Genomic DNA, 25,089 nt, shown 5'->3' with positions numbered 1-25,089 from the left:
TCTGGACACTGGAAATACTGGAGCATGGAACAGTGCCAAGAGAGCGATGCAGCAGTTCCTCTACAGTGGGGGCGCACAAAAAGGGTTGATCCGTTTCAGGATTTTGTGCCTGCTCTTAACCACTGCCATTTAATTGGCGCACTCGCATCTTAATCTGACATTAAATAAGCACCAGTTGCAGCCTACAGACTGCAAGCGTATCGATAAGATTTTACTGTACGGTACAGGAGTGAACCAGAACAGTTTATAGAGCTTTCAGAAAACAAAAGCCAGCATGGACCGGAGTTGTGCACCCTTGCTCCAGTTACAGAGATGTGCATGCTAGCCGAGGGCTACCTTAGGAGAGCCGTGTGTTCACCGTAAAGAGCGCTCCTTCCACACATGCAGCACTCGACATGCCAGTAATTTAGCATCTGTTTTGAAGAAATCTTAAGCGTTTATCATCAATGGACACATTCAGACCATCCATGTACCAGCAGTGTCACTTCCATTTTGGTCGATGAGCGGAAATACCAGGCTACCACTGCGGGGCATCAGTTTAACGCACGCAAGTACCCAACAAACCTGATTCTATAATGGAGTGTGCCCCTGAATGCTGGACTCTAGCTATGGTCTGTGAAACAGTTAGTTGCACAGTTGCAGCATAATTTCTAGCTAAGTACTTTTATAACCTACAGATGGTTAAAGTAGTTGTAGCCTTTTTCATATGCTTTATCAATGTATCCAAAGGGCATCAAACAGGAAGTATTTCTCAGTCTTGCCACAGCAATTTCAGACACACACACACACACGGATAGTCTCCAATGCATTATGCGTTAAACTTCACATTACCTTTTGTTCATATAGTCAGGTAATCCATTGTTCTCTTATTTTCTCATGGGCTGATGCACAGACATATACAGAATTGCTAGGCTTTGCGTATGGTTTTAAATTAATTTATATATGTATATATATATAAAAAGCATTTACCCACTGAAGCAGAACAAACATCTATCACTTTTTCCTCTTGGAAACGTACAATCTGAAGACTTCGGTTGCCTAAACAGAATAAAATTATCAAGCAAGAGACTGCCAACTCCAACACAAAGTAACAAATACAGCCAATGATAACGGAAAACAAATAGGAAGGAAAAAAAATGAGAACAGAAATTCAGAAACACGTTTAAGTGCAGCTCTGGTCAGATTCTTAGCAGTTTTTTTTTCTTTTTTTTTTTTCTTCAGTTCCATTTTTCAGTTAACGGCTCAGGTACATTTTGTCTAATCAGTTACATGCAAGCTCCATGAAGCATCTGGTCAACTACACATGGAAATTATTTTATATATCATTGGTTATCTGTTAAAAATATGTATCTGTAGATAAAGAAACTTCATTTTGATTTGACAGAACAGACAAAAACCAAACCACTCCATTGATAGATTAAAAAAGGGAAAAGAAACTACATTCATTTTCACTGAACCTAAGTCCACATACAAAAACCTGTTTGTGATTCCGTAGTACGGGTGGAGTGATTTGAAATGTTGGCGACCCCACTATTTCATCTGGTTATTGTTGTATTCTTTGCGCATACAGAAATGAAATTACACCCAAATAAAGATCCTAAGTTCCACGTGAACAACAAAATACTGCATTATCTACGAACAACTGCATTAGGTAGGTCACATGAAGGCTAGCTGCCAAGGTACAGGAATGGCTCCAAAAGTTTTTGTTCCCTTTATGGAGTACACTTGGTTTTTTAGAAGAGATCTGACAGTAAGGGCTCGTCATGCGGCTGTGGGCTCAGCTCATTGGTCGGTTGGTTGGTCTGTGGGTCCAGAGCCCCAGCTCTCCCTCCTCCCAGCCTGCACTGAGGTAGTTGAGACGGAGGTGCAGCACAGCCCAGCCACGTGGGTCTCGGCCTGGGTGTCCACTTTGATCTGGACTTCTAAACGAGTCTTCCTTTTTTATTTCTTTCTTTTTTTAAAGGCTTCCTGTCTTTTTATTTATTTCCTTTATTCATTTTTTTTTGCTTTGCTGTCCTCACAGGGGAACGTTTTGCTTTAGCTTCTCCTTTTTTCTTTGTCTTTAAGCATTTTCTTTTTCTTCTTTTAAACTTGTCGGGTGGTGGGCGACGCATTCCGAAGTTCAAAGATGGCCTGACTTGTGTTCTTCTCCTTTTGGCACCTTGGAGTAGATGAAAGGGAGGTGGAGGGGGGGCAAACCAAAACAAACAGAAGTAAAAGGGAAAGGAAAGAGGTGACTGAGGTCAAAGCTCTAGTTGTGGTTGCCTTGTTCACTGACTGCTGGCCTGTCCATGTTGACCGTGATCACTATGCTCTCGCCCTCCTCCGTTTTGACCCTCTTCAGCTCCGGCTGCTCCGCCTGGTCCCCGTTCTGCCTCTTGGTGGGGAGGGAGGCCGAGGCCGAGGCGTGGGTCGCCAGCATGTGCAGGGGGCTCGCCACTGCTGCACAGGAGAGAAGCGGCGCACACCCATTAGCACCGGATACACGGGAACACCCTGCTAACCATGCTGTTCACTCCAACATAACGGCGTACCTTCTGAGCACATAAACCAATCTCCCAAACCAAACATTAAAAAAAAAAACATTTCATATCATTCTCAAGACCGTAATTTTAATTCATAATGCTGGCAGCTGCAACAAATACCCTGCAAATACAGGCCAGGTCATGCTCTTAAGCCAGTGTAAAACAGGATGACTGAGACTTAGGGGTCTGAGAGTGCTCACCTGTGTTGACCTGACCTTGAATGGCAGTGGTGATGGGCACTACGTGGGTGCCATTCTGAGTGATGGTCTTTATGGGGAGCTGGTGCTGGCCCAGGGGTGCCTGCTGCACAATGGTGACCGTTTGTAGGGGCGTGGCCTGAGAGGTCTGGATGATGCGGCTAGCAGCTCCTATAGAGGCGTGGGTGATAGCAGGAACAGGCTCCACTTTCACTGAAAAACACAAGGCAGCCAATGGCAGTTAGCGTGCGGGGAAGAAAATGGATGACAACACTACAATAAGTCAAGAAAATGCTGATGCAAGTAAATTGAAAGTGCTCTGCTACCTAGACGCACACCTTTGACTTCCTTGTGCTCCCCGTTCTCCTGGGGCTCCGCCTTGGGGGCGTTGACCAGGGCGGCCTGCGTCACCACGGCCTGGCCGGCCACGGTGTAGGTACTAGCAGCGGACAGCCCAGCCATGGTGACCACCGGCATGGCTGGGATCTGGTGGACCACGTGCACCGTCTGCATGACGGACTGCTGGGAGGCGGAGCTGGTGACGGGCGTGGCCACCGCGTACGTCACCGGCTTCATGTTCTGCGGCAGCTGCCGCTGGACTGTGATTAGAACTGGCTGGCTATTGAGAGGGGAACCTACGTAAAAGGAAAAATTGAAAATTAGCACAGAACTTGGTCCTGTTCATAGGTCATCTGTGGTGCTTAGGTGTTCATCAGCGTGCAGCTAAGATGTGTGAAATGAAGAGCTGTGTGCTTTATCTGAGGATGGCGCAGTGACAGATGGCTCACCGGGGGCGCTCTGAGCAAAGCGAGCCTCCTGTATTACAGCTAGTTTGGGTTGGACAGCTGTAGCAGGCGTGGGGGTGGGAGCAGGGGCGGGGGCAGAGGTGGTAGTGGGAGTGGCCTCTGGTTCCATAGGAACAGGAGAGCCCTCCCTAGACAGGCTGTCAGGGGTCTGCACCCCGCTCGATAGCACCCCAGAGTGGTTAGGGGAAGCAGGGGCACTCCTAAGAGGGGGAAGAAGGGCACTGGGGTTAGAGAAGCATGTAAAGCCAACCTGGACCAGTCAAGCATCAAATCAGTTTCTAGCTTCTCCTTAAATTGATTATTTGTGACGAACAAATTCCAAAACATTTTTTTTCTTTTAAATTCTCATTAGATATGTACAAACATTTCTTTTTCGTCAAAAGTTGACCGACAAATGTCAAGAAATTGTGGGAGGATGAAATAAATGTGAAATCAGCAACAGATTTACATGGCTGTGGTCAGATCTGACCCCAGTTGGGTGCTTGAGGGCTAATTGGATAGTTTTCTTTCTGAAACTGATGGCTGGAATTGAAATCCTGTCCTTAAGTAATTAAAAGGAAGCATTATTATTTTTCTTCACACACAGGGTTTGGTGGGTTCAGCGATCACCAAAACGAACGCATCTAACAGAAGAAAAAGCCACCGCTGAGTCTGCGGGTAAGACAAAGTTATGGGTAGGTTAAACACAAACCAATAACGCTTCAAGGCTAAACAGTAATGTCTAAATGTGACCACCAGGTGGCACTAAAACATCCATACTAGTCAAATATTCTCACACTACCACCTACCAAACTGCCATATATGCATCAGCGCATACTGTAGTGAGTCCACCTGTACAGGCATTCGCCAGTTAGGCAGCTGCGGGGTAGTATTACCTGGAGGACAGGGGTCCGAGGGGGGTGCGAAAGCAGGGCACGCCCCTCGGCCTGCGTTTCCTGAAGGCCTGCTCTATGAGCTTGCTCTCTGAGGAGGGATCTATCCTCCAGAAGGAGCCCTTGCCCGGTTCCTCCTGAGATCTGGGCACTTTAATAAAGTAGCGGTTCAGAGAAAGATTGTGACGAATTGAGTTCTGAAACAGAAGACCAGTGTTAGTATTCGCAGTTCATTCGCATGTTCACATTTTAGCATCAGATTAAACAGCGCGTTCAAAAACACAAAGCATTCAGGATATTAATAACCTGCCTTGCTTACAGCTACAGAAGAATTCAGTGTGAATGACTGAAAAGTAAAGCATACTGGATATGCCCCAGATTGTTTAGTCCATTTCCATGGGCTGGTTTAAACAGTAGCGCCATTACTAAGGGGATATTGCTGTGGCTTTGAAACCATTCATCTTAAAATATAATTCCCTACACTGAAAAGCTTAACACAAAGATGGTTGTCAAATGTCAAAATGTTAGCTATATCTGACAATTCACAAGCAAGACTTTTACCCACCTGCCAGCCTTTGTCCGCAGTCCTATAGTAGGGGTAGTTTTTTGTGATATGAGTATATATCCCATTTAGTGTAAGCTGCTTGTCTGGCGCCATGGTGATAGCTTGTACAATTAACTGTGCATACGAGTATGGAGGTTTAGAGTCATCCTGATAAGAAGAAACAGAGAAAAAATGAGCATGTAGCAGAGCTCTCACAGTCTGGTACCAATCGAGTGCGTGCACGCGCATGCGTGCGGTGAGGACACCGAATACTGATGCATGAAATACATCTCCGAAAATATTTTTCCACCGTGAAATCCACGCCCCGTATTTTCATACACATTAAACTCTACTCTACGGCAATGAGGAACGCAAAATTCTAGATTTCAAATGCACTTCAAGTGAAAAGCAGGCCCCTTTACATCTGCAGGGGGCTCACCTTGGGGCTGTCTCCTCCAGAGGCGTCCTTATCGTTCTCCGAGTGCGAGTTGTCCCCGATGAGCTGCAGGTCGGAGGTGAGGACGCGGCCCATCCTGTAGCTGGACGACCCCGCCCCGCGGGGACTCGAGGGGCAGGAGTTGGCAGCGCTGCGGAAAAACTCAAACGGTGAAAAAAAGGCTTCGGACCGGAGCGAAGTCTGCCAACGCCGTTTCCAACATGGCACCTGAAGCTTTCAATTAAAAAGCACGCTAAAAGAAGAAAGGGCCAGAGGCTCTCAGAGCTCCATCATAATGAATAATCTCTCTGGGCTTTCACCGTGCTAATGCACCGGCTAATTGGGTTTGAAGGCTTGGAAAAATCAGACGGGAGAACATGTATAATGGGCAGAAATATATATCATTACAGCATGGCTAGCGCTGGGAAGCATAGACATTAATAGGAGGTCGAAAGCAATGATCTGGCATATTTTGAAGGGTGTACTGCATCGTTTCCCTTCATATCATAGAAGAGTCAAATTATCTATTTCAAGGTGCAGATGCAAGTTTGTTTTGGAAACCTTATTCATATTTGGTTAAATTTCACATCCTGGCAGACATCAAAAAAACAAAAAGCTCTAAGAAAACAATCCAGTCTCTCTGTCTGCCCCAGGCTCTGAAATAAGCCACTCCAAATTTCACCGCGCCTGAGCCTTAACAACCAATCAGGACAACTCTCTGCAAGGAGGCTTCCCAACCTGCCAGCCAATCTGTCAATCCTGTGGTGCGTTCACAGCGCTGCCAGAGCAGGCAGGGCGGGGCTACTGCAGAGCAGAGATGGTGCTACAGCTAGATCTCCAAAAGATGCTAAACTCAGATACAATCTTGCCATCTGATGTTTAAAACCTTTAAAACTATTTTTATTCTGAATTTCACATTAAGACATTGAAAGCAGACATTTTAAAATAAAATCAGATGAAATCAAATACATTAGCTTGTAGCTACAAAACTATTCGCTATATGTGACTGGTGACAAACAGCAGCAGCTATGGTCTCAATAGCCCAACCTAACTCCGCTGCTAGCTTGTTATCTTTAAAACCTTTAAAACTATTTTACACCTAATTTGACAGGACGACATACTTTGGAAGGGGGAAGAGCTTTGAAGGGAGAGCTGAGGGGATGGGAGGTGGTGGAACATTTTTCCCTTCAAAATGTAGCTCTCTCTCGTTTCGTTTCTCCAAACTCACACACCGCACCTTTAAATAGCTTGGCAATTCTTAGCGGAACGTGACGAGTCAAAGTCAGCTCATGCCAGCAGGGCAAGGCATTCGGTTGAAGTTCTTAGATGTACCTGATGGTGCTGGTGGGCGAGGGCAGAGGGCTCATCAGGTGAGCGATGTTGTCTGGAATGTTTATGGTGAGAGGCGAGATCTGGGGCTGGACGGGCTTCACGGGAGACTCCGGGGCCTCCCGCCTCTCCTTCCGGTCACTGGACAAGGCTGTGAACGTGATTTTAATGTTTGTGCTGGGAAACCTAAAAGTGCACCTATGGGGGGGGGGGGGGGGGGAACAAGCTTGGGTTACTTTCAAAGTTTAGCATTGTTCTCAGGACAATTTTAAAACAATATCCCATATTCCCGCTTGACCAAAAAGTATGGTTCAGGTTCATGAAAACACATAATGTATTTTAATAAAGCCCAAGTATTTCCTGGTACACACTTATGCCATTCAAATCTATGCATGGAACATTTATCAATGTGCGGACTAGGCTTAGTCACGAAACTGCATCACTTTTATAGCGAAGGTCAGATTAAATAATAAACTCATTAAATTGATTTGGGGGCGGGTCTCCAACATGCTGTATCTATCAAATGGAAATAAGTCTAATTATTAATCAAATGCACATTTGTATTGTCAGCAGTGCTTCAAAGAAAGAGAATTTAAGGCAATGAGATGGTGAGACAAAGCCATGAAACGCATACTGATGACAGTGCCCTTGGGTTGTAGATGAAGTCATTGTGAGAGCCATGCTTGACTAGCACAATTCCAATTTCAAGAATTATCAAGAGTTCATTACAGCAACCATAATTTAATTAAAACATAACTCATATCAGCTTGTCTTTAAGGACACATGAATAATTCATAAACATTTTGGCTAATTTGCAAATAGTTAGGGTAAACGTCCCTATTAAGCCCACCAAATCCGCTTTTCAGACATTTTTAATATATACTGCCCCAATTTAAGTGAGAACATTTTAGTTAAAATGAAAGTCTAATCTCTCATTTGAAGTGTCAATAATTCATTTATACCAATTTCTAATGTTTTTATTGTTTAATTTGTCAAAATATGTCAAAAGTCTGGCATGGGCTTAATGGGTACCTAACGTACCCTTTAAGCCCATGGGTGTTCCAAATAAGCCCACTTCATGATTTGTTGATAAATAAATAAATATTTAAAAAATCTTAACAATACAAACTTGTTCTATTCAAATCTGTAATCTCTTAGCTCTCAATAGCTATTTTCATTTTGTCTCCACTCCTATCCTATGGCCTGTAAATGGCATTTGAAATAGGCATGACCAGCCTTTCTGCTGTGTTGTCAACACAGAAAAAGCTAAACTTACAACATGTCTTCTTTGGAATGTAGCCAAAAAACTATTTACGAACAAAATCAAAACTATAGTGGAAATTACTCTTCAATACTTCATCTTTCAATATGTGTTGTCATTTTGTCTGTATCTCTATCCTATGGTGTGCTGTTGGCATTTGAAATTGGCCAAAATTTCTGGTCCAGTCAACCGGTTGAAAGTGCAGGTGTTTTTATGAAGATTTCTGAAGACTGACTGACTGAACGAAAAACAATTTCAGGTTCAATACTAATGTTCTAAGGATAGTAAATAAGTCAATTTCAGGATTTACAATTAAACAATAACTTTTCAAATGTTAATCACATTTAGGATAGTAGTTTGAAAACATTGTAAAAACACATTTTAAAACCATTCAGTTCATTGTGGAGTAACATTAAAACATATAGTTCATTATGAGGAGACATCAGTCATAACATATTGAAGCTCATGTATCATTAGCCTATAACTTAAACAAAATAAACAAGAAAGATGTCAACATTTCTGCAATTTCTACTTTCTCCTAGACTAAACGTAGGCCTATGCTCTTTGAGGTGATTGTATCGTTTTAGTAAGGCTATCATTTTCTCCATGCTCCATCTTAGTAGTGTAACATAACATAGGTTATAGGGTGGTCTAAGCTTTATTTTATTTGTTTGTTTCAATCTTTTGCCCACGTTGTGGTTGTCTTTGTCTTACGCTAACAAGTCGTTCATGGCTTTCATCTTGTTTTTGTAGATTTTCAACGACCTCATGATTGCGCAAATAGAATGGTCCAGGTCCCTACAGCCCTGCTTTGCAGAGGATGAACTTGCGCTTCTATCATGCGTGGGCATGAACTGTAGTTCTTTCGTGTTTTAGTCATCTTAAACTAAAACTCATCTGAAAAGTAAAGATTAAAAAATTATTGCTAATGTTAAGATAGAATACAGGCCTATCCAGAATGAATTGACCTATGCAATATCACTGATATTTAAATATGGGTATTAATTATCTGAATTATGGAGCTGATTCATCAGGTGAGATCAAAATTAGGGAGGAAAATGTTTCAAAGGTCAAAAGGGAGAAAATCCCCATTGAAACACAGTAAAGTGGGCTTAATGGGAACAGGTGGGCTTAAAGGGAACATCAGTGAATTTATGGTTAAAAGACAGAATATTTGATTCTACTCACATGACATTAAAAAACAACTATATGAAATAAATCTATATATGGTGCACTAACATAATATGAAAAGTATAAATTGATCATGTAGAGAAGTAATTAGCTATACTCATTTACATCCACCTCAGACAGTGTGATTTTTTTGCTAGAGTCCCCTTTAAGCCCACCAGGTAAAAATGTGAATTAAAAAATAAATAAAGATAAACATACACATTTATTGTCTATTTAACAGTATAATAATATAAACTGCATACAAAAATATAAACTATACATGCTTATCATGCTTTATGTCATTGCAATGAACCATACTATGTAGCTACTGTATTGATGCAGCATGTGGTCTGTTTGCTAGCGTGCTAAAACTCATATTTTGATTTCAAAAGACACAATATTTCTAATTCAGGTAATATTCTAACATATGTCTCATTCAAAACACTAATCACTTAAATTTTGATAACAAGTGAGTACTTTCCAAAAACAGGAGTAGAAATATACAAGAAATGTTATTTTCTGAGGGTACCAAAATCACCTAAGTTTTTTTGCAACTTCTTCTGGGATCAGCAGGCACATGCCACACATATGCTTCGATAACTCAATATCGACAAATGTGATTGACTTACAATAAAAAGTGCCATTTACGTAACAAGCAGCTTCATTCGAAAAAACATCACACAGCAAAAAATGATGATGTAGTTTTTTTAAATTTGACTCAGAAGTTGCAAGTGGGCTTATATGGTACGTGGGCTTAATAGGGACGTTTACCCTACATGGTCACGTCTCACTGAAAGAATTAAATAAGACCATGAACAGTTCCTCTCTTCCTCGTCAACACCATGACTCACTCAAATAAAAGAACAGCACTACTAGCTGAAGCTAGACTTCTCTCCATGTGTCGTTTACCTCACTCACATAATACAAGTAAGCTAACATTATTCCTGCACTAATTAAAACAGAATCCTCAAATAATTAGCAAGTATAGTAGATACAATCTTACAAGTTATGTTTATAAACTGTTCAAATATCCATAGACAGAATAATGAGTTATCTTGACCCTCTCTCATGCAGCCAACAATGAACGTCTCATAGGACGGAAGAGCAAATGCTTGTGGCAATAGTGCTGGTTTTATTGCTTGCTTGTTGGAGTTCTGATAGATGAAACCATATTAAAACTTCAGTTTGACCAATTAAGATGCCGCCACTTTAAATTTTAGTTAAAAGAACTGCTTCGCTAGAGAGAAAGTTAGTGTTCCATGTTATATCATAAATATAGGGTAAGTACACATGTATGCCGAAAAGCAAAGAGCCCCTTTCACAGCCAATATTTTATTTTGCACAATGACATCACTGCACTAAGATTCCCCTTGAAGGAATATTTAACAATCCCCGCAATCTGTTTTGCCTCAGATTCCATATAAAGCCATGAGAAGGTGTCGACTGCCATCCTGAACATATTCTACAGCAATTCTTCAACTTTAAATGACGTCTAATCCATTTCACTTCTTTCCGTTTGCCTGCAGTCTCCAGAAAGCACTGTGAAGGTAGCTGGTATAGAGCAATGCATCATGGGATTTTTAGAGTTGAGAATAAAGGGTATCAAATTAGCTTGTGTGTAAAGTGTAATCACACAGTGTGACACATAGTATATAGCAGGAAAATGACATAACATTTTACATTTACACTGACAGTACCTCAATGTTTCTTAACAACTGTAATGTGCAGGAAGGAATTCAGATTCATATTAAAATACATAATTACTGCTGCTGTTGGGCCTACCCTACATTATGAAACAGACATACGATGTATATAAGAGTTGACAAGGCAACTCTAAGCGCTCAAACTGAGCCATTTACCCACCAAAGGTCTTTGTGACTCTTCAGTCACAAAAAAACTGTTTCCTTCAGAAGATATCATGACTGGAAATAAGCAATATGGAACACATTCACAGCTCACCCAGTTAACCAACCCATCACTTCCTGCCAACAACTAATATTTTTCACAATAACCTCATTCAATGTTAGCCGCTTTAACCTTACATTCCCAGCCACTATGTACGCATCCACTTGCTCATGTGCTCTGAACATGATGTCACACTGTAGTCTATTCATCTTGAAGATCTTTATCTTGGGGAATTCCACCAGCACACTGCAATTTCATATATTTTTTTTTATAGAGCATCGAGCATTTAGTCAGCTCTGAAGCCGACCCAAGCCTGAGTAAGCAATGACATACGATTGTGCTCCTTGCTTGCCACTGCAGCTCCTTCACACACAATTACACCATCTGAAGTCAGTGTTCATGTAGCGTTCAACAGGAAAGGCTCGAACACAACAGTATACTTTCTACAGTGTGACATAGGTGTGCTGAAAATCTGAAAAGCTCAGCAGGGCACATGTCCCCATCTTTTCTCAAGACAAAGGCTTATTTTTCTGTTCAGGTATTTTTTAGCAGCAAATTCATCTGACCATGCCACAAAGCCTCTGCATATTGTAGCATGTAGGACAATGCAAACAGGAAATGAAGATGCATTTTCCTTGGCAACTATCAATCACCCAGGAAGATAGTGGCTAGTGATTAATAACTGGAACTAATTTCTCCCAGCTACATTTTTTACAAGCAAGTGGGTTCCAAGAGACTGGTGGATTTTAATTCAAGAGACTCTCAACAGTGTAAATTATACAATATCAAAAGGAACAATACTTTATCCCCCATAAAAATATAAAGACATTAGCATCATTATAAGTCAAATGATACCGAGTGACCCACTTAAAACACACAAGATGTGTAAGTGTGATGACACGTTCTATTACACTGTCACTCTCATCAGAGAGTTGAAATGACTGAAATACAGCTATCGCCAAATAATTAACCTTAAAACTGCCAAAGATTTGCTATCAACACTCAGCCAAATATAAATGAAAACCTACTTGAGTTGGTCATTATCAGAATCAACTTGCCCATCATAAACCTCTAATCCCATTTGGAAACATTTTCAGCATCAGCCAGTTGAAATAATAGAAAATAAGAAGGTTGCATGCTCTGATTACTCCTTGCTGTGTTTAATAAAACATCAGTCAGTCGCAAATTCATTACAGTCTTAACGTGAACCAGACTGGGCTACATGGTTTCTAGCGTTTCTGCAAGGCAAGCTCAAAACCTCTTCAGCAGAAGCATGCAGACTCAAGAGCTTCATTCCTGACAGCTGGAGCACCAGCTGCATGGGCAGAGAGGCTGTGTGCTGAAGAAACAACCGTGTGCCCTCTAGCTCAGGGCCTTGGCAGGGCGGGCAGGCAGGCAGGCGGGCGGATGTGCAGCACATTTAGAGTGGATTTCTACCTCAGCCTGAGGCTCGGGCCAATTTTCAGCATTACAGTGACTGCCACAGACAAAGAGAGAGAGGGCTCCAGCAGACACAACTGGGTTACTGCACGCTGGCTGTGTATGCTGGAGTGTAGATGTACACATTTAAACCAACAATTAAAAAATACAATGTTAATGTGTTTGTAACTAAGTTCGAGAGGGAAAAAACCCCACAGATTTCTGCTTCCATACTTGTGCAAGGCTTGAGAAATGAGTGCAGGCACTTGTTGGAATCTGGATAAATCCTGCCTGTATGAGGCCGAAGCATGTCCAGAGTATGCTAATGTCGTAAATAAAGGCGTGCCTGTGACAGGGTGGTCTGTCAGTTTCAGTGTGGCTAACTGTAGGCACAGCTATTTAACAGCTAAATGTGCTTCAGTTAGAGGGGAGGAAGACAAAGGGCACGGTTTCTCTCCACAGCTCTCAGGAACAGCTGGAGCCCCATCAGGAAGGGATACACATTATACTTTAGGAATTTATTCTCAGCAAATGCCATCCAATGCCAGGGGCTTAAAACCGAGATTAGTTTGAGATTAGCAAGTAATAACTAGTCGACACTAAAAACAGGGACTTATGATCTCCATGTCAGCAGTAGCCTACATATTAAAGTAAAAATAGAATGGAAAATACACAGAACATCACCAGACATTGCGTTTAAGCTACCACAACTGCAGGAACAAAACGCTTACCTATAAAAAGAATAAAATCTCAAGGTACCAGTGACTCAGTTAGGCTAACAGGAAAGGAATTGGAAACTTGGTTTTGACAGTCAGATGTCTAAACATCAATGACACGTTTCTTTTGTCATCCCATATTTGTCTCAAGACTGAATTTTCTCCCAACACAAATCACTTCGTACAAAGGTACAATTCCAGAAAAGGAGTACATGACCTTACGAAGGGTCTTCAACCCTTGTGTTGAATTTTAAACCCTAAATTAAAATTCTTCATATAGAAGCAATCTGCCACTCAACAGCAAATTGGCAAACATTTTTTGACTTCCTACAGTCTACAGAGACTATATTTCATCAGGCAACACCACTTGTTTTTACTGCAAAAAAAACATAACTGATTGTTTTGCTGTAATAGATGTGTGGCACTTGGTTTATGACCTCTGATTTCATAACAGCAGGGTAAAAAAAAAGACTCAAAATACAATCTTTGTACCCTGATGTTATACCACTTTTATAAAAATATTTAAAGGGGACAATGTTCAACTTTTTCTAATGGTAGGGACACTACAGGAAAAGTCATTATATTTCATACTGAAAATTTTGCGAGTTTTCAGTGGTTAAAATCTGGATAGGTGTGTCAGCGTGACACTGCGCATAGCGTGTGCCGAATGCTGATCTGAGATCAGGAAAGACTGAGGGAACACACAACCCCACGGCCCAGAGAGCAGCAGATTTTACCCTTCTGCTGGGGTGGCTTTGTGAGCATGGGCAGTACATGAGCATTGATGCAGAGCGCAGGCACAAGCAGCCTTTTATAAAATGCACGCGTAACTGCCCTGGAATCCTGAGCACACAAGCACACCAGCCCAAAGGAAACGCTGCCTTTCCCGCCGCCCAGCTTTTGTCTCGCTCCAGGCCGGGCTGCTTGAGATGCCAGTGGTGTGATTCTTAGTACTGGACTCTAAAAAAACAGACCGTTGTACAAGTGCTCACTCTACAGATACAGAGCATAGGAAGAGAGGGAACTGCCCTTGTATTGGGTGCGCTCATAAATGTGTTGCCTTTCATGGTTCTTCAGATCAACAAGGCAGGACTGCAAGTGATGAGGTCCAGAACATTGTTGCCTCCCTGCACAAAAATAGCACACTTCTAGTCAAAAGGTTGAAATTTCAAATTTCCATATTTTCTCCAATATAAGGCAACCCTAAATACAAATTTATCCCAAAAACAAGCCAAAAATTCAGCAGGAAAGTGTATGTTGTGGACCAAGTAAATCTAAATCCTTATTTTAGTTTTTGAAGGTAACTGGGCAGAAACAGTGGGTAGAATCAACTAGTTCAGCCAATGAAAAATGATTTGAAATGCACATACTGATAATGACTTTAGCAGTGCCGGTTCCTCTGTGGTTTTTCCCTACCAGAAGAAATACTCCCTGGAGAAGTGACGTGAGGGACAGGAACCCACCCACTGTTGTCCTTCTGTCACCACTGCTGTAGTAAGCTTGAGCAGCAAGCTCATCTGCAGCACTAAAAAAAGCTAAGCGTCAAAACGCATGTATATGAATCGATAAGTGTTGTGTATGACCCCCTCGACTTACGGAAAGCATCAATAGCTGTATTTTTGACCCCAGCTTCCCAGAAAATGTTTTATTTAGAAATAAAATCTGAGAAATAATTTGGACAGTGGAATGAGTATGACAAAGCTGTCAGGAAAGGCCCCTCAGCTCTGAATCAAGAACTTAACTAAGAGCAGAGACACTGCATTTTATAGCCTGAAATTTTTACTTTCTCCTGACATTTTTTTCAGTAAAAACGAGTGGTGTTGCACAGGGCTGAACAAATAGGCCCACATCAACCAATTCTATGCATCAAATTCTACTCATGCACAAATATAAATCTTTATTTATTTTATTTTTAGCATTAAACCAAAATTTACAAGTTCCTTACTGGCTAGTTTGAAAAAAGGAAGATGCACCTTTAAGACTACTTCACAATTTCTGCATTTTAGGCTATATTACATTTCCTTTGGCAAGACCACATAATCACAGCCAAAGATAAGCTGTCTTTATGCTTTGGATGTGCATGACATTACAGTATTATTTGGACTTTCTGATGTTCTTGGAGGGGACAGGTGCAATTTAACACAACAAAAGCATGCACATTAACAGTATGAAGGTACAAAGCTTTTCTTAATAATACCCATAATAATATCAGACATTATATGTCCAGGTAACATATAATTATATCAGAAATTGTTATCTACAGATGTTGTTTATGTAGATGTCTAATAGTAGAAGTACTTGTGCACTGCTTATTCCTAGGGATGTCCCGATCAAGTTTTTTTGCCCCTGATCCTGATCCGAGTCATTTAATATTGAGTATCTGCCGATACCGAGTCCCGATCCGATACTTGTATTTTCCTAGATAATACAGCTGCACAGTGCACACATTAAAGTTATTAAAATCGATCTCCAATGTATATGCTTGACAATTGCTCTGCAATGCATAAAATATTGCCTGCATCTAAGCTGTTCCTTAATGTTATTTTATTTTTTACAAAATAACAAAGTAAACAAACTAAAAATATTTTTTATATGGCTCTTATCGCAATTCCACTTAGTGCAGCATTGGTTTTCATTTGCTTCTTAACAAAATAACCAAGTAAACAAACTAAAAGATGTCTTTATATAGGCTCTTATCAATTCCACTTAGGGCAGCATTGTAGTAAAACTAGAACACTCAAAATGAATCACAATTGCACTTCGAAGTGGTGTAATAGCATAACTAACATCCTCCAGTGTTTGCTGCTTCGGTGCAGCCTTTGCCTGAGTTACCCGAGTGAACTCACTGTATTCCGTTGAATGTTTATTTTTTAGGTGCCGTATCATATTGGTAGTACTGAACGCAGCTCTGTTACTACCACCTCACAAAATGCTCGCATTGCAGACATTAGCCTACAAGTGGATGTTGGACTGCTTTCGTTTTCCCATTTAAAATATTTCCAGACTGCATTTTAGCCGCAGGTATGCCAGAGTACACTTCTGCGTCTTGCCACATATTGTGCTCTCTGTTTACAACACCTGTGTGACAGCGGACGTAAAACAAAGGACCGGGCTTAGGTTCGTCCTCAAAATAGCCGATACCGATCAGTCAAAAAAAATGCCTTGATCGGATTGGGACATCCCTACTTATTTCTACAATATATTTTCACAGAATTAGAATCTGGTCAGTATCTGAAGACTGACACATTTCCCATGCAAACACACCCTTGTAGATTGAAGACAGTAATTTGTGCTTTGCAATTTGTGCCCTAGAAATTTTAGATTAATTGCCTGCAATGTAAAATACACTCAACAGAACTGAAAACAGGCTGGAATATTTCAGGTCCTAAAGAGGGATTACAAATGACCGCTCGGTCACTCACTAGTTCCATTTTTGTTCCACTGAGCCCTGTCAACTTAGCCCGTTAGTATCACTGTTCCTGGTCTATTTACAAGCGAGCTGCTGGTAGAGCTGGCAGGCAGTGCAATCATGTTGCTTCTAGTACTGCCAGCACTAAAAACTGAGAAAATGAACATAGCAGGGAGAAAGCTCCACGAGCATTGATTACAACATGCAATCAGATATAAGGCCAGCCGAATTCCAGATATCTGAACGCATCAGGGAGGATGATCATTTGGAAATGCTCTGAACTTTAAGAATGAGCATTTTCACAATACTCATTTAACTTGAAATAATAGGGCTGTTGTAATGTAATCATATGACTGATTTGACACTTGTAAACCAGCATTCTCTTTAAATTGGCTGCTCCTATTGTTACATGTCAAACACTGTTCACTTTCCAAAATGATAATCCTTAGCAACAGTCCTATGACATGGCCCTTTCTACTGATAGCATTTATTATTTGATTTAATCAATGCAATATGCGAGTTGTTTACATTTAATGTTTCCATGTTTAAAGCACAGTTCAGTTTATAATAATGGTTTGATCAAACATAATTGTGTATTCTGGTCTCATACCCATTCCATTGATATTCTACTGTAATATGGAAACTACATCCAGAAGCACTCATCTGCGCTGCTACCTTTCAAGGTGATGGCATGCATTTTGTAGCTTTACTTCTGCCTAAATGCAGTTGTGCTATACCAGGTCATCCAGCTTTAACACAGTGAAAAAAGAGGCAGCAGGCTTTGGGAGACTTGTGAGCCCCGTAAGAAAGAATATAAAAAAGCACCTTCCCTTTACCAGTTAGCCATTCAATAGTCTTATAAGACTTCCAGCCTTAGCAACAGTAACCATGGTGGTGAAATGTGTTGCTTGATACAAGGATTATTCTGTACCTGCAGCCTTTATTCCTTCTGCAGAAGTTTGTGGCTCCTGTCTTATGTTAATAATTCTACATAATGCTGCACGACTGGTTCCTTCTGTGGTGACTGTGGCAATTAAAGGCACAGTGATTATCCTCCATATGATGGAGTGGGTATGGCTGCTGAATCCTTCCCACTTCCACTGCTGTGAGCCTGGCAGCTTGCAAATCGCTGCAGTGTTTAGCCTAATAGCTCCCAGCTCAGTGCTCTCCACCATGCCTCACAGGACAGGCGTATTCACACACCACTGATTAAAAGCTGCTCATTACAACCGATAGCACTAATCAATACAGAATTTAAAAAATACATTTCCTAACACATGCAAATTTAACTATAGATTAAGGTTGTAAAGCCTATTGCACCAATAGGCTATTTCATAAATTGTGCAGTCTAGGCTACATGTGAGAATCTCATACACCGGCAACAAATTGATTTAATACAACACTGTCTCCAAGCCTTTATAGTAAGGTCATTTAATTTTCCATTTGGCATCATAGGCTTAATTATGACATGGTATTTCAACCATAAAGTATACCATGTTCAAAGACAACTACTACAGCACGATGTTCACAATACCATCTAGTGTCTATTTAATGCACAGTACTTCCCTTTATATTCATACCCATAGCAGTGGCTGAGAGAATATTTATCAATAATAATCCAAAAACATTTTAACTAGTGATTATACAGTAGATGAAACATCACTAAAGTAGTAGTGCATGTTAACTTACTATGAACCAATACAAAAAGCAGAACCCATACAGATTACATCCATAACACAGAGCATGCAGCCACTAAAACCAAACTGCCAAGAAATTTTACAGGATGTAATATGGAAACTGTTAGGCCTAACAGTAGCACAGCCCCATAACAATAAGCAGTTAATCGTGCTTGAGTTGGCAAATGTAATGAGCTGGAAAATGTAAATTTGGAACAAGTTGGGTTTTTCATGTACATACAATGCTCCCTTGTGTAGCATGTAAAAAGTGAAGATGATGGCTATGACTCTTAGGTCAGTCATGAAGGCGTATTGGAGATGCAGGACCGATCGAGTACATTAATGTCCACCATAGGAGAAAGGAAGCTCTAAGGGTAACAGTTGGGTAAGTCAGACAGGCCAGATGTCTCATTACTTTTGAGATGAAGTGAACTAAATCTGGAAACAGTTCCAACAGCGAACAGTTGTGGTCATTCTGTAAGTGTGCAGGGAGAGTTTTCATGCCACGATCTGAATGCATTTACCCTTAAGACCTCTTCACACTTGGAGATGCAGTGACCGTAGCATGATGCAATTGCGGGCTGAGTTGTAAGGAAAGTAGCAGTCTGCAAAGGCTCTGATGCGGGGATCCATTTTCAGCTTAGATTTTGTGACTTCTTTTACATTACATCGGAAAATTCAGCAGAAATGGAATGCATGGACAAGTCAGGGAAAAACTACACTAACTTCAACACACTCAACAGAATGAACGCATATACCAGAATTAACCATACAAAGTCTGACACTGAGGGCAGCGGGTTCATGTTCCGTAAGTAGGCCTGATTGTGGCTTGCTTTCTGCAGTGTGACTCTAGGCTTTAGAACACCGGTCGATGCCAACCATTATTTTACCATTTTCACCCCGATGTTAAAGCTTAGCTTTCTTGCAGAGGGACATAACCATGACGACAATACCCATGTCTGCAAAGCATAAGCAGTCACCCAACAGTTTCAGGATCATACACTAACGGTTCCATAGGCCTTGGCCTTACCAGTCACCAAATATGACTCTAAAAAGCGTCTAAATTAAAAGCTCATGCATCGAGGCATGAGCTTTCAAAGTCTTAGCCTTAAATCACCTATTAGAGCGCCACCATTTGGACAAATTAAAAGCTTATTACAAGCACACTACTCGGAGCCAAGGTGAATATTATAAGGCTGGAATGACTGGCTTAAAAGCTGTAGGAGAAGTAGTGTGCAGATATTTAGGTGGAAAGAAAATAAGATTAATGTGCCAGAGAACAGGCAGTGTGTTGCAGAAGCAACCACACTAGTGAAAGAGACAAATACAGCATCACTGCAGTGCTATCAATGCACAGCATTAAAACAAGTGATCTCTGTAAAATAATGGTTTTAATGCATACTGGTGATACATCAACAACAGAATAAAATTGCATGTGGGCCTACTTTATTCAGTCTCACTCATTTCATGGAGATACATGCGCAGCTAAATTGGGTAAATGGATATCACCCTTACACAACTCTCATGTTAAAATTTAAAATGTAGTCCTATACAGTTATAATGTCTACTTGAATGTAACAGTCTTTGGCCAGCAGTTTGCTGTGTTCAAATGGGGTTCTATGTTCAAATGGGAAAAAACCCCACTCTTGCAGGCTACTTCCCTGTTTAAAAAAAAACTCAAAAAACGCAATTCTCTTTGATAAACAATTGTTTTGGGGATGGAACAGAACCACAGACTTGTCACCATCATGTCACCTGCACGGACTTAAACTTGTATTTCAATGGTTATCCACCAGGGGGTCCCAACAGGCACACCAACAGCACAGTCAAGTGGCCAATCACACAAGAGTTTCTAATAGAGATATTTATAAAAAAACAATTAATTGATCTAATATGGGGACAGTCATGAAGAAAAGTGAACATGGATGGAAGTTTAAATGCTACGAAAAGCTTGTCTTTGAGAGGTCCTTACACCTGGTCCTGAAGAGCTGCAAGGACTCTTGGCTTCCGTTGTTACTCAGCACTTGAGTAGCACAGCAATAGATCAGTTAAAGCAATTGATTGCACAGTCAACTGAAGTCACCTGGTTTTTGGGATCTGAATCAGTCTCTAATCTTCAGCAAAAAAACAAAAACCAGCAGACTCTGTGGCTCTCCAGGACCAGGATGGTGTATCGCTGCAAAAAAAAAAACTGCAACCATATAAAGCAGGGGTGTCCAATCTTATCCAAAAAGGGCTAGTGTAACTGCAGATTGTGCTTCTAACAAAACCTACTATGCCCCTGTAAAACACTTAAAAATACTGCAGCATGTCCACGATAGTAGGTAATACAACTGGATTTAACGTGAGTGTCACTTGTAAACATTGCTGTCAATCAACGTCAGTGCTTAATTAGTGGCATTACTTTGTGAGAAAACAAAGGGAGACAAACTGGTGGCCCAACCTGTGGCTTATAATTGCAAATGTCGCCCCCCTTGCCTGTGTCCAAAGAGTGTATTGCATTAAGATATGGTCCATAATCAGGATTAAAGGCATGCTATGCAGGATTTTCACCTTGAAAATATTATAAAACCACCATACACAGTCATTACTATGATGCACCGGCAATGTGTGTCTATGTTCACTTCTGCCCAATCCTTACTTGTCTGCCTGTATTTGTTATTCTAAAAAGTATTCGAAACATTTCTGGGTGTGGCCCTTTTTTTTTATTTGTGGGCTGTATTTGAAAAGCATGTGGCCAACAGAATAAGAATGAGAAGAGGAGGAAACGTGAATGGACTGGCTACAGTGAGTGGTGTGTTTTCAGTTGGGTTAGTGCTGGAAAGATGTGGTCACTTTGGTGGCCAACCTAATGCTATCTATGTGGCTAATCAGTGTTCTGGTTTGGTAGCTGCCTTTGGCAAGTATCACTGAAGTTAGTGTGCTAATAATGTTAGCCCGCTGGCCATTCTGGCCCCAGAATTAGCTGTGGGTCCAATATGTTACAAAGTTACAACTTAAGGCTAGAAATAAGATTCCAATCCACTTCTCTTGGCTCATATGGGCAAACTAGTGTTAGCTAGGTAATAAGGGAGTCCACCGGTCAGAAATTCCTACTATCCTGAATAATTTAGTTATTTTTTTTCCATTTACGACTACAGTTAGACTGCTACAGACCAATACTTTTGGTTGGAGAGACACATTGCATTTTGCATTAAAGTCATATCTTAGGTGAACGTGCAGGCACGTGCCTTTGTTGCCATGGCAGTTAGCTGATAGGAGCTCTTATAGTCCACTTCCTTAATCGACCAACAGGAGAAGGCTGCCTCCCATTAAGGTAGAGTACGCACTGGGAGACGCATGCAAATTGGCTGCAATGGATGCACAAAGTTAGACTATGTAAAGATGCAGGAAAAATTCAAAGTGAAAATGAATTGACATGTTTGTGCATGTGTGTGCTCATGTTACAGAATTTTGCCACACTTTCAGGCAGGATAGAGCAGACTGAACCCTGCTGATGCTGTGCTAGCAATGGCTAGCGTACGTCCGTTCTTTCACCACTAAGCTAAAGCGAACTACACTCTACTGTTGCTGCATGACAGCGGAGTTGGAGTTTTTGCTTTTCGATATATCGGTTGAGCATTTAGGCATGCTTGTGACTGCCTGACTGGTATGAATGCAACTATTGCCGTATTTTCATAAGAGATGTGATTCCAACAGTCTGCAATACAATGTTATAAAGTTACGAACATAGCTAGCCAGAACAAAATATCTTCGTTGGTGCTTTAGCTTCAGCTTCTTGGGGGGTGTAGGCAGGGTTGAGAACAAAGGGAGGAGGTGTTTTTGATTGTAAACACAGGAGTGAAGCAAGGAAAGAAATCCTGTGTAATGTGCCTTTAAGAATAAATTGATTTATCAATGGCAAAATTCCATAAGGATAATGACCTGGTGCACATAAATATTATATCTCTATGCTTTATTTGTGAATGTGTCAGGAGTGTACAATTATGCCCACGCATGAATTTTCATTCTTAAAGATTTTAGTTTATCTATTTTTTGTATGTACTATATTCATATTAGGGACAAAATTATACTCATTTGTGTTCATTGCACTTTGTTATTACTATAAATAAACAGATTCTTATTTCATTCACATCCTTACATAAATCAAATAAGTGGTAAACTCCAAAACTGGCAGCCATTTTGGAACATCTTTAGATTCATGTTTCAATTAAACTATGGAAAAACACCTAAATCCCGGTTTAATTTTTATGGAGAGACCCATACATATTTAGTTTGATGCAACTGGCAAATCAGCATGCTCCTGTTGCCTCCACTACTGACGGTTTCCAACTGGAATTAACTCAAGTATGCCATATGACCAAGAGCTAATGCTTAATAACCTGCAAACAGACACTTGAATAAATAGAAGCTGTAAACTGTTAACATAACAATAAATAAATAAACACAAGTACCATAAACTAATCGTTTATGGCACTTATTGTGACATTGTATTATTTACAACGCACTCATTTCTTACCCCACGCTAACTGCAATGATTATTGAAAACATTAAATAGCATAAAAATTCGTAACTATTATGTCCAACACTGTAGCTACACTTGTGGCACATGAAAATATTGTAAAACGGGGCCAAAAGCATGACGTAATATACATTTGTATATAAAATGCGACCAGCTGCATGCTGAACATTTGAACAAGGAGAACCTTAAGCTTATGGCAGACTACTAGTTGGTGGCAATGTAAAAGAGTTCAACTGGCTGAAGGTGGCTGAAATGCACAGCCGATCGGATCATGCGACCTGTGACCTGTGTAATACTGGTAAGCGATTTGATTAACTTCAGACTATTGCGTTAAGTATCAAGAAAAATAATTACGTTGCATTTAGTTCAGTCAAATCTGCAAAAACCAAGTTACAGTTGGTGAAATTAAAATGTGTTTCAAATAGCCCAAAGCTGCAAAAATGTTTGCTAAAATGTGATGAAAAACCAAGCTGACCTCGGATTCAACTATCATTACTCCTTGTTAGAATACAAGTGCAGGAGTTGGACAGCTAGCCTTTTCCACTTCACAATAGTCATCAAACACCGACTGTGTGAAATATTTACGTTACAAATGATTAAGATACGGTGCTACCCGGCAGTAACGTTAGCTATAGGTAGCTACAAAATCGATCGAAGTATACAGGACAAATAGCCAAAAATGCCCTTACTAAAGAGAGGCTGAGATTACATAGTGACGCAAGATACCGACAACGTTACTCGGCTCGCTTCATTACAAATGTTAAGTTAATGAAGGTTATCGTTAACATCAGCTGTGCGTATCGTGGTTAAACTTAAATGGATAACCAGCAGACGAGCCATTTACTAGTCCCTGTCTATCTAGTCTACCTAGTAACTAGCATCACACCAAATTAATAACGAATGAATAATTTGCAATTTAATAACGTGCCGTTACTTTGATGAATGACTACACAAGGCATTTCAGTTGTTACCTATTTCAGATGTAACGCTTTATATTATATGCAAGTCGTTGGTATATTACATGCAAGTCTTACAAGTCTATCGATACTAAATTTTACATGGGAAATTTCAAGGCACTGAACTAGCTAGCGCCAGCTAACTTCACTAGCCGACATTACGTGCAACAACCAGAGCTAACTACACATCGATCACACTTGGTTAGCAAGCTAGCAACCCGACACACTTCATTCACTTACGATGCGCAAAATATTAACAGAGCATTATATGAACGATATGATTTCCACAGCAGCGCTAGTACTAACAGCAGCAGTTAACTAGCCAGTCTAGCTAGCACGCCAAGGTAATTGGCGTGCCAGTTCAAGAGGCTAGCTACGTTTACAGATAACATTAGCCCACAATGTTAGTAACACGTGTTGCTCGAAGAAAACAATAACAATAAGAGCATGTTATTCTGGTGGTTATCTTGCAAGCTAAACCAACAGATAGCGTTAGAAACAGTCAATGCATCCGTTTATCCGGCTAAATTATGTCCACTTACACTCGTGGGAGCTGCAGGGGAGGAGCCCCCCGTCTCTGGAATACCCCATCGACGAATACCCCGTTTTTTCCTAGGCACCTCAGGTAGAAGTCTCCGCCGCCAGAACCATCTTCGCCGGCAGTGAAAATTTCCAAGTGTCGGCGGGAGATGAAGCTCGAATGGCCCATGCTCACATCAACTGAGCCCTGCGACGAGTTCCGCCCAATGGTCACCGAGCGCTTCTTCATGAGGTATTCGAATTCACGGCCCTCAAGCCGGGCAACTGCCGGCCCCGACAACCCGCTCACCACAGCCATCTTAACAGGATTTCTAGTGAATAAATTAATCGGTATTAAGATGCACTTAGCTTTAGACACTTAAGAACAGTTGTTCTCACAAGGACTGCAAATATAGGGAGCAGAAATATTAAACTGAAAATGAAATAGCAAGGAACGTGCCAGACCAGGGATCGCGGCTCCAACCCACAGCCGCGACACAGAAAGAAAGAGAAGGAGAAAGAACCAACCAAACAAACAAGAGGGCGGTTATTGAATGACCGACGCTTTCTAAAACCAATGACAACCGAGAATGTGTATGGAGACACGTGTCTACCTCCAATGATAAGGGAGCGAAACCATGTATTTAAACTTGTGTTCGGTTGCACTGTGGGATAACGCGCATATTAATGGTCATTGGTAAAACAAGGCGTCCACGTTCAAAGCGCCGGAGAGCCATTTTCTTAGTCACCAGAAATAAGTCAGATTAACTCTGTTAGCTATCTGTATAACAAAGCATTCAAAACATTATATTTGTGGCTAGTACACA

At 41.0% G+C, this 25,089-nt stretch overlaps 1 protein-coding gene across 4 annotated transcripts; it reads right to left on the bottom strand.

Annotated features, from left to right (window-relative positions):
* Nucleotides 1-919: 919 nt before the first annotated feature.
* Nucleotides 920-24,776, bottom strand: foxk2 (forkhead box K2). 4 transcript variants are annotated; one of them, XM_035404144.1, is made up of 9 exons: nt 24,286-24,776; nt 6,713-6,907; nt 5,384-5,531; nt 4,966-5,112; nt 4,404-4,597; nt 3,511-3,728; nt 3,049-3,357; nt 2,726-2,935; nt 920-2,442 (listed from the first exon to the last, which is right to left on the bottom strand). In XM_035404144.1, exons 1-9 carry the CDS (start codon nt 24,579-24,581, stop codon nt 2,252-2,254), a joined length of 1,908 nt encoding a protein of 635 aa, XP_035260035.1. In that variant the 5' UTR covers nt 24,582-24,776; the 3' UTR covers nt 920-2,251. The 4 variants fall into 4 exon arrangements, with proteins under 4 accessions (XP_035260035.1, XP_035260036.1, XP_035260037.1 ...); XM_035404145.1 differs by having other exon boundaries at nt 920-2,439; XM_035404146.1 differs by having other exon boundaries at nt 3,061-3,357.
* Nucleotides 24,777-25,089: the final 313 nt, after the last annotated feature.

Source organism: Anguilla anguilla, chromosome 2 (genome assembly GCF_013347855.1).
Source record: "Anguilla anguilla isolate fAngAng1 chromosome 2, fAngAng1.pri, whole genome shotgun sequence".
Taxonomy (NCBI): domain Eukaryota; kingdom Metazoa; phylum Chordata; class Actinopteri; order Anguilliformes; family Anguillidae; genus Anguilla; species Anguilla anguilla.
This window is presented reverse-complemented; position numbering and strand designations above follow the sequence as displayed.

Excerpts from the sequence above, each read along its gene's own strand:
- foxk2 (XM_035404144.1), bottom strand. The coding sequence starts at position 24,581 with ATGGCTGTGGTGAGCGGGTTGTCGGGGCCGGCAGTTGCCCGGCTTGAG. Across the intron at positions 6,908-24,285 it reads CCCCTGCAGCTCCCACGAGT|GTGCACTTTTAGGTTTCCCA; the intron begins GTAAGTGGACAT and ends CCCCCCCCATAG. Across the intron at positions 5,113-5,383 it reads CTGGAGGAGACAGCCCCAAG|GATGACTCTAAACCTCCATA; the intron begins GTGAGCCCCCTG and ends TCTTCTTATCAG.